The 12326-nt window shown below is 49.1% G+C and overlaps 1 protein-coding gene across 1 annotated transcript; it reads right to left on the reverse strand.

The window, feature by feature from the left end:
* Positions 1–11522: 11522 nt before the first annotated feature.
* On the reverse strand, positions 11523–12050 carry LOC134502913 (basic salivary proline-rich protein 3-like). Its single transcript, XM_063311427.1, has one exon. The coding sequence runs from the start codon at positions 12048–12050 to the stop codon at positions 11523–11525; it is 528 nt and encodes a 175-aa protein (XP_063167497.1).
* Positions 12051–12326: the final 276 nt, after the last annotated feature.

Below are 12326 nucleotides of genomic sequence, written 5' to 3' on the forward strand. Positions count from 1 at the left end.
TGCGTCAGCCCTTTAGATCTAAATTGTTTGAGGAGGAATGGATTCATCTAAGTCTCATTTTATGCTGATGGTAAAGGCAAAAGAGCTTAAGGTAATAGGAAACAAGTTACTGTAGTGCAGTGTTTCTCAACCTTGGCAACTTTAAGGTATGTGGATTTTAATTTCCCAGAATTCCCTAGCCAGCAAGGCTGGCTGGGAAATTCTGGGAGTTGAGGTCCACCCTTCTTAAAGTTGCCAAGGTTGAGAAACACTGCTATAGTGCCTGAAAAACACACCCAGATCTGTGTAACATTTTTGGAGAGAAGGCCCCAGCACCAACTTTATGGGATCTGAGGAAAATCACTAAGGAACACCCATGTTGAAACTCTTAGAGAACCCATGCAAATCAGCAATTTAACCAAATATGGTATAGAGCATCTTCAAACACAAGAAAGAAACAGGGAGTTCTCAAAGAGGGAAATGGGTAGGAATCATAGAATCATAGTTGGAAGGGACCTAAGAGGTCATCACGTCCAACCCGAGGATTCACTAGGCCATCCCTGATAAATGACTGTTGCTTCTTACTGGTCTTTAGACTTTGAACAGCTCCATACTGGGAGGAATACAATAGCAGGAAGACTTCCAGACAGAAAATGGGAACAAGCTGTTGGAGCCTCCAAAATCTTGTAGAGGTCCTCAGGGTGAAGAAACTTCTAGGATCAAATTTGGGGGAGAAGCAAAGTGACCCCTATTGGGTTCAGGAAGACGGGGGAGAGCGGGCGGTAACAGTTCAGGTGACCTAGAGATTCACACTTCAGAATAGGAACATTCCAGCAGGGACCTTGAATGATGGAGAAAGTACCTGGTCTGAATCTCGACTGCTCCCTCCCAGCTTCCAAACAGCAGTCCTGGTTTTCTGTACAGGATTCGTGTACAGTATATTGAGATGCTGAATGCAAATACTCAGAATTGTGTATGTGTATTAATCCGGCTTATCAGGAGATAAATAGCTAATGGCCTTGCTTCTTTATGTGTGTGCATTACAGATCATGTGCATGACGCATGGACACCAGACAATCTGAACCTTCAGGCTCCAAGTTGCCCGATAGTGGCGGCTGTGTCTGCTCTAGGAGGCAATCCTCATCACATCTCTGGAACAGGAACACCAGTTCTGAGCAATCTTTGGGTCCAGCCTCCTATTTCCCATCTGCCTACTCAGTTGACCCCAGGCAATGCTGGCATCCAAGGCTACCTGCCCCCAGGAGCTTCACACCTCCAAAATATCCATGGGGAACAACCACAGCTGCCCACCTTGGCAGCCTGTAACCCTCCTGTCTCTGAGTGGAGAAGTGGTGACCCTCATCAGCCCTTTTATACACCACTGCCACCTCAGTATCGACATCTTCCTGCCACCAGTCCCATGGAGCAGATATACCGGCGCTCCTACCTCCACCATTTGCCTTCAGCTGGTGCAGAGGCAGCCGCTTGGGCACCGACCACCTCCAACATTTGCCTTCGGCTGGTGCAGAGGCAGCCGCTTCACCACGGGCCCAGCCAGCCCGCCTCTTTGCAGGATGAGAGCTACCTGTACAACCATGGAACTCTGGCCCTCATCCCTTTGGGGGAGAGAGGTCCAACTCAGACAGGCAGGTCTCTCCCAGTGCTGCCATCTCCAGCCGGCCAAGTGGTTCTGGTCCTCAAAGAGGTGGAGCCTCAGATCTCTCAGACATCAGTGCCAGCAGGGCCATCCAGACACAGCAGTGTGGAAGCTTCACATGCAGACTTGAAAGGTTTGTGCTGGTCTTCCTTTCCGAATGCCATAGATTAGGCATTAGAGTCCCTCTAGTGAGAGGAGGTGGGCGGTGACCAATCTGATAAATAAATTAGCCCAGTCCCATAAGGATGAAGCCTATGCCACCGTTCCTGGGAGTCCTCAGGAAACTGGGGTATCTTCTAAGGCAAGCCCTGGCTTCCCTGAACAAAGGTTGGAGTTAGGGTGATATATATTTCTTGAAGACCTATGCTTTGATATATGTTTCCTGAAGACATATAAGGTGTGCATTTTTCCTGTTTTAACTTTTTAAAAATCCTTTTTAATGGACTATTCAGCCCATTAGTATTAGTTAAAATATTTTTAGTTTGACCCATGATGTCAATTATCAAGTCAATTGATGAAGCAATACCAGCTGTTTGGCAGGCACAGACCTCAGGGAAGTGACATCTTCATCCTCTTGTGCATCTTCAGCCACTTCCATGGAATTGTGTAGGAAAATTTTATAGGGGGTCTCAGACTGATTGATCCACCATGGCAGGATCTGCTTTACACAGGACAGAGGCCATGTCTCTTGCTCATTTTCTCTCTGTCTGACTCTTTCAGAGGTCATGGCCCCCAATGGGGAACAACACAAATCCCAGATGTACCATCTTCATGGAGCTCAGCTGAGAAGTGAACATTACCCAAGTAGCCTCCATCAGTTTGTGAGGACACCTGAGATCCTCTTGGCTCCTGCTTCATCCTTAGATACTGAGTTTGAGAACATGCCTCATATCCTTCCTGTGTTGCAAGGTGAGTGCTGAACAGACTTGGTACCAGGAGTCACCCACAGACTTGACCTGCTTCAGGCAGCAAACACGTCTTTTGTAGCCTCAGTTTGTTCCTGTCCCTGTTCAAGGCAGCAGGAAGGACCTATGCGCTAGTCAAGAGCTTCTGGGGTCCTTCCAAGCCGAGAGGACCTCAAACCGAGGGTTCAGTCTCTGGCTACCCTCTTCTTCCAATGAGTCTTACTGGGGCCGCTTCTCCTAGCCTTGGCCCCAAGCCCTCCATGTCCCCAAGCCAGGTGCAGCCCTCCCCCAGGATATCCCTCGACGTACCAAGCAAGCGCAGGGATGAGGGGGAATGGTCTTCAGAGAGAGGGAGAGCCCCTGGTGACCATCTGCACTAGCTGAGAGTGTATGAAGAGGGTGGGGAAAGAGGGGCATCCATGGGGCAGAAGCCGCAGCTCTTGGAAGGCAGAGCAAAGTGGCTTTTAGGGAAGCAGAGGGAGAGCCAGCCTGCTGCATGAGGCTCAGGCCATCAGGAGGGCTTCTGCCCTGCACAGTCCCCTGCAAGATCCAGTTTCAACACATTAAACGATCCCAGTAGCTATCAGCTATGACGGAACAGAAAGAAACCACAAACTCTCCCTGTGAGAAAACAGGAAAAATTTGGACTCCAGCAAAAGAGAAAGAGAAATTCAGCCAGATGACCCTTGCTTTCTCTTTGCAGGCATCCTGCAGTTCAAGGCTGCTGAACATCTAAGAAGGGGATCAGTAGTTGGGAGGAAGGAAGAGCTTCCTTGCTTGTAGAATCACCTCTTGGCTGCTTTCTTTCAGAGGCCCAAGCTCCAGGAGGAGCCTCGTCAGGGGCTCGTCTGAAGACTGGCGTCCCACAGACCTCTCAAGGCCCTCTGGTCCAGGCGGGATCAAAGCAAGCCCACGGCAACAATTCTGGGCTGAACGGTGAGTGCCGAAGCGTTGCAGATGGGGAGACTGTCCACCTGCCAAGGGAGGACTCCTTGCAAGATGCCTGTCCCATCATGCTCTTCCAAGATGTGTGAAATTGTGCTGTGGGCTTTAGAGAATACAACACATTGAGATGAATCGTCCATAAATAATGGACATTGATCCAGACCCATGTCAGAAAAAGTAATTAATATACATAGTTACAACACCACATAAAACCTAAAATTAATCTTAAAGCAAAGATCTTAAATATCTTACATCTTAACACGAAAGGCAAGTGGTTAACAAGCTGCCTTCCTGTGTGGTTGCTGGTATTTCAGGAGAGAACCTGGAGGACCACTCACCCATTTTCAGTCTGGCAGGTGAGTCCAGCCTGACTGGGCGTACCTGACCGGTTGCTGACTGAGGTTCACTAGCATTCAGCAGGGGACCTCCAGGAAGTGCGGGAAGGGAGCCATACGGTCCTGTACCACTGCAGTCCATGGCAATCCTACTCCTAGAGATGATGAGACAGATAGAGCTCAAAGGCAGCTCAGCTTCCTCACCACATCTCTGAACATTTGCGAGGGGTTGGTGGGAGAAGCACCTCTTCATCCTGATGATCCCTCAGGGTGTTCTCCAAAGTAATCTCTGCTTCACTCCTGCCAGTCCTTACTGGCCTTGTGTTCATCAACTGAGCCAGTTTTGCAAAATTTTCCAAGCTTGTAGATTGTCTGTTCTGATGCTGTGAACCAGGAAGGAAGTTGCTACTTGGAGAAATGGTCTGCAGAGGTTGGAGACAGTCCTTTGTTTCCTTCTTTCATAGCAGAGCAGGGGCAAATGTGGAGGTGGGAGAAGTATGGGAACCTAAGAATGGCTCACATTTTGTCTCAGCGAACTAGAAGAGATTTGGTGTCCTCCAATCATAGGTTCCATTTTTGGTTTCTTTCAGTTATGGGTGCTCATATTGGGCTAGAGAAGAACCATCAGTCACCTCCTTCCTGGGCAGAAGGTGAAGGAACTCTTTTGGCAGACTTCATGGATGAGTTCCATGTGCCGCAGGAGCTCCTGACTGAGTTTCCTGACTTTGAACAGCTTATCTCATCTATTGAGTCTTTCCTTCCAGAAAGTCTGTTCCCATGTCCAGATTCAAAGGATACAAGAGAAGGCATTGTGTTCCAAGAAATTTTTTCTGAATTCTCCCTTCCAGAGAATGCTGTGGGAGCTGGCTTACCCAAGCGTGATCTTCCATGTTTGGCCACTGGCACTCTGGGAATTGCAAGCTCTAGTGAGCCTGGTGTGGCGCCTTCAGGGGGCAAACTATCACTAGTGCCCACATCACCAGGCAAAGAAGAGGCTATGCAGGTGATTGACCTCTGCAATTCTGATGAGGAACTTCAAGAAGTACCAGGAGGCCAGCGTTCCAACTCCTCAATTCAGCCTCACACTTTCAAAGAGTTTGGCACAACGTATCTATGGAGCAAAATTAATGACAAGTTACAAGGACTGAAGGCCACGATAACAGGAAGAGTCCTTGCCCCAGCAAGAAATCACCAGGAAAGGAAGCAGGATGTAGGCACTCTGAAGTCTTTTGGAAACCAAAGAAAATCTAACCATGGTCAAAGCAAAGACGAGGGTGAGGGGAAGCTGAAGAACACCCAGAAAGCATCTAGGAGTGCATCCAAACGAAAGGCTGTCAGTCCAGGATCCCCACCTTTAAGTAAAAGGTCCAGGCTCAGTGTGATGACAGGGCACACCAGTCAACAAGCCACCCATCCTTTGTCTTTAGGGTCTTCAGTGGACCTTAAATTGTCTAAGCTGAAAGGGAAAAGGAAAGCCACTTCAACGGAAGAAGAGCCTTCACCCAAAAGGCCCAAAATGAGTTTTGAGATACATACATCCAAAGCACCTCATCTGCAGTGGGAAAGAAACACCTTGGAATCTGAGAGAAGTCAGATGAGTCTCAAGAAGGAGGAGAAGACAACTAAGGGGAATACATCCTCTGAGACCTGGGGAAAAGAGCAGCTTCTCCAGAAGAGAGAGGAACCTTGGAAAAGAATCCATGCAAAGGTAGCAGCAGATGCCTCTAGAATCAGAAGGATCTCTTGCTTTCTGGAACCCCTTCAAGATTTGACTCCAGCAAAGATGCCCAGGGAAGTTCTAACTCAAAATGAAGACCCAAAGATCTTCCTTCCTGAATTTCTAATGCGAGGGCCAAGCAAACTGGGTGCAGCCCAGGCTAGTTCTTCTTCCAGAGATCTTATGATGGGCCACAATGCTTCAGGGTTGGAGAGGATTCAGTCTAAAACCCAGTGTAAAGAGAAAGCAAGGATAAATGCGAGCCTCTCTGGGATGAAAGGCAAAAAGCGCTACCCCAGAACAGAAGCAGAAGACGCACCGAAGCCAGTCCCCAGGACCAACCTGGCTTTACAAATGATGGAGTCCGTGCAAGTGTTGTACCCACTGGGGAAGAGCAACGTTTCATCTATGCCAAGCAAGAAAGTCCACTCAGTTCCATCTTACAATCCTGTTCCAGAAAACCTTGTTCCGAAGGCCAGGCTTTTGCCTAGAACATTAGCTAATCCGTCCTCACAACCTCTGACTAAGCCACCGTTGCAATTCCTACCTAACCCTGCACTGCTTCCCCCATACAAGCCACCCTCATACCCTGTGACAAAAGTACCTGCACAGCTCCTGTCCAGACCTTCATCCCATCTCATACCTAAGCCACATTCGCACCCTTGGCAAAAACTGCCGTTACTCTCCGGGCCGATTCAGCAACCAAAGCCGCTGTGGAGGCAGGCGTCCCTTGCCCCAATCCCACCTGCCACAGGGCCCTTAGCTTCTCAGTTTCCGCACACCCAGGGCTGGAGACCCCAAGCTGGAGCTGTTGGGAAAACGGCTGGTCTGCTGAGTAAGCCAGCTGACCTGGCACCAAACCTCTGGCAGTCCAGCATCGTCCAAAGAGCAGACAGAGGCCCACTGCCCGAGGATCCCTCTTCATCCCCCCCCTATGAAGGGGCGACTTTCATCCCTTGGAGGACGCCACCCCAGGACCTGGAGGTCTCGGAGCCCATCTCGGATGAGCAACGGCCGCTCCGGGAGCAGATGAAGCGGGACGCACAGAAGGAGAGGGAGGAGGCAGCCTGCTGGACCTCAGTGGGGAGAGTCAAGTTTTTTGTGGAGCGGGAGAGAGAAATGGACATCTCTCTATGGTTTGGTTACCCCAAATTTGGCTGTCCTTGGCGATAGTCCCCTTCAGCTTCTTCTAGAAGATTCTGGGCCGGGAGGCCAATTCTACTTTAAGAGTTCTTTGTTCGATACTATAATTATTTTACTTGTGTGTATATTCTAAGTTTTTCTAAGTAGGAGCTTGTAAATAATGTTGGGTTTCTTTCTAGTTAATAAATTTTATATTACAGAGACAAAACCGCAATAATATATGTGTACTTGATTATCTAAATGTGTAGACAAGATTAATTCAAAGGAAAATACTTTAGGGCGGGTGACTCAGGTCTTTATTGGAAGAGGTAATATTTCAGGAGAAGCATCTCTTCGCAGAAATTTTCTCCCAGGCTGGTAGCCAGGGTGGATTCGCAGAGGAGGGGGGCATCAAAAAAGTCAAGGTGGCCATGACTGTGCAATAGAAGCCCCACCCCTTAAAAGCCATGGGTCTTTGTTCATGTGGCCATCTTGACTTTTTTGACCCCCCAGGACACCCCCCCTGACATCCCTGATTTTAACAACCAGAGTTCAAATGGGCATCACCCATACAGGTGCTCGAGAAATGCCTAATGGCCACAGGTTGCTACTGAGGAATCTTGAAAAGAAATGTATTGATTTGCATTTCTTCACATAATTTCTGTCTCGCCCCTCTGGCAGCCTCCCCTTCTTTCCCCCTCGAGTTCCACCTTGCTTTTTAAAGCAGCTCAACAGACTCAGGCATAATCTGAGAACCATCCGGGGTGAAGGTGGGAGGAAATGGAGAGTTGGAGAAAAGTGACCCCCCCCTTCCAGTGCTTTTGGAATGCCAGGTGCGCCTTACCTGGCTCTAGTTCCTTGCCAGGGTTTTTCTTACACCCTTTGGCATAGGACCCACCTTCCAACTCTTACTGTGCCAACACAAATCCAGCCTAGAAAAAACAGAGACATGAACATCACCAGTCAGCCGGCAGTTGCATTGCAGCCTGCTGTAGCCTTTGGGTTCGTGGCACGTTTTTGCATGGCAGCCTATAAAGGTGCCCATAAAGTCAAGGTAGTAGTTGCAACCAGAAGATCCAAGCCCGCTCCTTTTGTACATGTCTGTAAGGTCAAAGTGCATACAAAAGAGGCAGGGCTTTGGTCATGTGGTCATGACCACCATCTTGTCATTTTTGATGCCCCCTGCAAACACCACAATATCTGTGTGTGTTTGTGTGTTTGTCAACTGGACAATGACATTTCCCTGTAGAAGTGCTGTGTGATAGTTTGGACTTGGGTACAAACAGACGTCTAACCTGAAACTGCTATTGCAAGAACAGCTGGGCATCTCATCATATTGGGGAGAAAAATGTGCCTTCAAGCATGTGGGAGTGCCCACCAGTCTCTTTAAAGAAGCTGCGTTTTTCTCTGAACCATGCAGCTGTCCTCTTCCAGTGTAGCCTGATTACAGGAAAAGCCAGGCATGGATTAAGGACCTGCAGGAAGGTGCTACTTGCACACACCTGTGTGCTCCAAAGAAGACATCTGCCTTCAAGTCCAAAGCATTCAATGGCCGTAACAGCTGACACAAATACAGCACAGTGGCGCAGACAAAGTGTGAGACACAGATTGTCTGGACTCTCCTCAAGTTGTCTCTAAACTCTTACAGAATCTCACAATGTCATACACAACCGCAACGGACAGATCCTCATCCTCCAGGTTGGTACATGCTGTCATGCGTCAGCAAGGCCCGGTATACTTTATGCTGGCCCAGGAGCATCGTCAGGATATGCTCAGAAAAAAATCAAGATGGTGGCCATGATGAGCATGATCAAAGCACCACCTGTTTTTTTATGCGTGTCACACATAAATAAGCAGAGCTTTGATTGCACCATTGTAGCCACCATCTCGACTTTTTTTCACCACACCCTGAGGACACCTCTGCTCTACCCAGAGTACACAAAAGAATCAATGGGCGCAACACTGGCATCAGAAAGGTGCAGGATGCTCTCGCTAAGCTCAAGGTGACGGTCCTTGAGAAACAGAATTGCAGGGATGGATGTCATGCGAAACAGGGCACTTAGAATTCGTTGAATTATTTTTCATGAACTGCACAAAAACCAAGATTGGTAACACTATGTATGTTAACCAGCAACACATATTTGAGTCACCCCCACCTCCTGCTTTAATGCTGGTTTCCTTTTTTGTGCTATTTTCTACCATCACCTGCTTCCCTCCTTTCTTCCCAACAACAGGTATATACTCCACAGTTAATACTCAGGACTATACCCTACTAGACAATCCATGACCTGTTGGGTTATCCTGTCAGAGATATTTCCTTACCTAAACAGAGAAACAGAATGACCACGGGTGAGCAAAAAAGCAGTGGAAGCGGGAGCGACTTCTGACTTCCCGCAGGCTTCCCCATTGACTTTGCTTGTGGAAAGCTGGCAGGGAGCATCAGAAATCACTCCTCCTCCTCGGCTGACCCATGGAACTGCCTGCCACTTTGCAGGGGTGAGGGAGAACAAAGGGAGCCACAGACCATGAGGAAACCTGCACCCCTTCCTGGCATGTCCCCAAGGGCCCCTTCCCTCCAGGGAGGAAGAGGGCTTGCCCACAACTGCTGGTGCTCCCCAGCCAGCCCCACCTCGCAGCAGGCATCCAAGTCACTCCCTTGTGCTTCCCTCACTGCCCACCCTCATTAAGAGATTTCAAATTTCAGCCTTGGTTCCAAAGCAGCCAATCGCTGCTCACCTGATGGGCCCTCCACCAGGTGATTGGGCGAAGGGGCCAGAGGGAGGCAGGAAAGAGGGCATGGATATGCTCCTCCCATCTTCCCTTGCACCACGCAACCTCAGGGTTTCTGGGAAGTATAGTCAGAAGGCCCAGTAGTGCTGAAGCAGCCACAACTTTGCCATGGGTCCCAGATTTTGGAAACATTCTTTAAGTTAGCCCATTTGAGGTACCTTGGTTCAAAAATGGTTGCCCTATGATGCACTGTTTTGCCCAGTTAAAGGTTACAAACAACCAGACACGACAGTTTTGGTAGTATATAGATGAAATAGATGAGGATCTACAGAAGCTCAAACAACAAAGTTATTTGTCTCACAGTTATCCAGAGTTTTGCCTCCTCCTCCCAATGTGTTAGTTCTTGTTGTTTATTCATTTCGTCGCTTCCGACTCTTCGTGACTTCATGGACCAGCCCACGCCAGAGCTTCCTGTCGGTCGTCAACACTCCCAGCTCCCCCAGGGATGAGTCCGTCACCTCCAGAATATCATCCATCCATCTTGCCCTTGGTCGGCCCCTCTTCCTCTTGCCCTCCACTCTCCCTAGCATCAGTATCTTCTCCAGGGTGTCCTGTCTTCTCATGATGTGGCCAAAGTATTTCAGTTTTGCCTTTAATATCATTCCCTCAAGTGAGCAGTCTGGCTTGATTTCCTGGAGGATGGACTGGTTGGATCTTCTGGCAGTCCAAGGCACTCTCAGAATTTTCCTCCAACACCACAGTTCCAAAGCATCGATCTTCCTTCTCTCAGCCTTCCTCATGGTCCAGTTCTCGCAGCCATATGTTACTACGGGGAACACCATTGCTTTAACTAGGCGGACCTTTGTTGTCAGTGTGAGGTCTCTGCTCTTAACTATTTTATCGAGATTGGTCATTGCTCTTCTCCCAAGGATTAAACATCTTCTGATTTCCTGACTGCAGTCAGCATCTGCAGTAATCTTCGCACCCAGAAATACAAAGTCTTTCACTGCTTCTACATTTTCTCCCTCTATTTGCCAGTTATCAATCAAGCTGGTTGCCATCATCTTGGTTTTTTTGAGGTTTAGCTGCAAGCCAGCTTTTGCACTTTCTTCTTTCACCTTCATCATAAGGCTCCTCAGTTCCTCTTCGCTTTCAGCCATCAAAGTGGTATCATCTGCATCTCTGAGATTGTTAATGTTTCTTCCAGAGATTTTAACTCCAGCCCTGGATTCCTCAAGCCCAGCTTGTCGCATGATGTGTTCTGCATACAAGTTGAATAGGTAGGGTGAGAGGATACAGCCCTGCCGTACTCCTTTCCCAATCTTAAACCAGTCCGTTGTTCCGTGGTCTGTCCTTACTGTTGCTGCTTGGTCGTTATACAGATTCTTCAGGAGGCATAGTTCTAGTTCTAATCTAGACAAAATCATGGTGATAGAAGAGGAGAGAAGCAGACTCAAGTTTTGAAGACATCTTTGGGATACAGATTAACAATCTTCATCAAGAAATCTGGTGGGGCAGAAGTGAATCTTGAAAACATCTGTTGAAGCTGTTTACCACAGTACATCTATATATCTCAGCAAATTAAATCCTTGGAATGAGAATTTATGTTTCTGTCTGTCTGTCTGACTGACTGACTATCCCTGCGAAATGTCCACCTGCATAAAGGTCAGGCTTATTAGAGGCTTCTCTGGGCTGGAGCCCTTTAAGAGCTGCCCAAAATGCCAGTCTCCATGCGCTGTGAAAATCAGTGCCAGCTTCTCTTTGCTAGAACCTGATCAGAATGTCAGTCTGGGAAGGAAATGCAGTTGAGACAGACGTTTATTCAGTAAGATACAGTCTGTAAGTTCCATAAAATGATATTGGAATAAAGTTCTTAAATAATTTCTGGCTGGCATATAAAAATCTGTGGAAATTGCCAGGTGGGATAATACATGAACTTCCATATCTTAAGTGGCTTTTAAAAAATCCTTTTTCTCTTGCAATTAAGAGAAATAGTTAACTCAATGAGTTAAGCTGCCGCTCCTTCCCTCTCGGCGCTGCGGAATTTCGGGGGCTTTCGGCTCTTTAGGCCCGTTTGACCAACCCCCCGCCTTGCTGCTGGTGGGGCTGAGGTGGACAAGGATCGCCTGGGCTTAATTTAAGTAGCCCGGGCTTGGATTCGTCGGTCTTCCCCGCCTGGACTTGGGTGCCTGGACTGGCGGTGAGCGGCGGGCTGCGGCGGGCGTCGGGAGGTCCCCGGGGACTCTGCGGCCCGCGGGCTGGTGCGGCGAGCTGAGCGGGCCGGAGCCGGGCGACGCGGCGGCCTCGACGGCGTGGAGGGGTGGCCTGAGCGTCTCCGCGGTTCCGGACGAGCCTCGGCAACGGGGCTTGGGGGGCTCACGACGACTGCGGCTTGCGGCGAGGGGCGGCGGGCCTGGTGTTTTTCTGGCCCCTGGGCCTCGGCAGCGAGGCTGGCCTGGCAGCGGTCGGCGGAGTGGCGAGCCGCCAGAGCGACGAGCCCTGGATGGGACGGCCGCCCGGGCCGGGCCTTGGTGGTCGTGGCGACTCTGCGGCGTGTGGTGAGGAGCGGTGGGCCTGGGGCTCCCTTGGGTGGGTGGGTGGGTGGGTGGGTGATGTAGAAAATGTAGGGGGAACCTTACCAAAACATGGCCCCTTATCATCTTGTTCTTTTTCCTCAGGTTCATTGAGAACAATGACATCCAGTCTCTGTCAAAAAATGCCTTTCGTGGGCTTAAGTCCCTGACGCATCTGTGAGTTTTCACTTACACCAATGCACACAGCTCATTTCACACCCATCTGGCTAAAGAGTCTGGAGCCTAAGATAATTTTTCTCTCTTGGTAGCAAGTCAAAGAAAACATGGTATCTATCCTCGCGGTGATCAGGACCTCTGAGATGAATTAAGTCTTCAGATTTTTGGAAGAATTCTTCCCCTGAG

Source organism: Candoia aspera, chromosome 9 (genome assembly GCF_035149785.1).
Source record: "Candoia aspera isolate rCanAsp1 chromosome 9, rCanAsp1.hap2, whole genome shotgun sequence".
NCBI lineage: Eukaryota > Metazoa > Chordata > Lepidosauria > Squamata > Boidae > Candoia > Candoia aspera.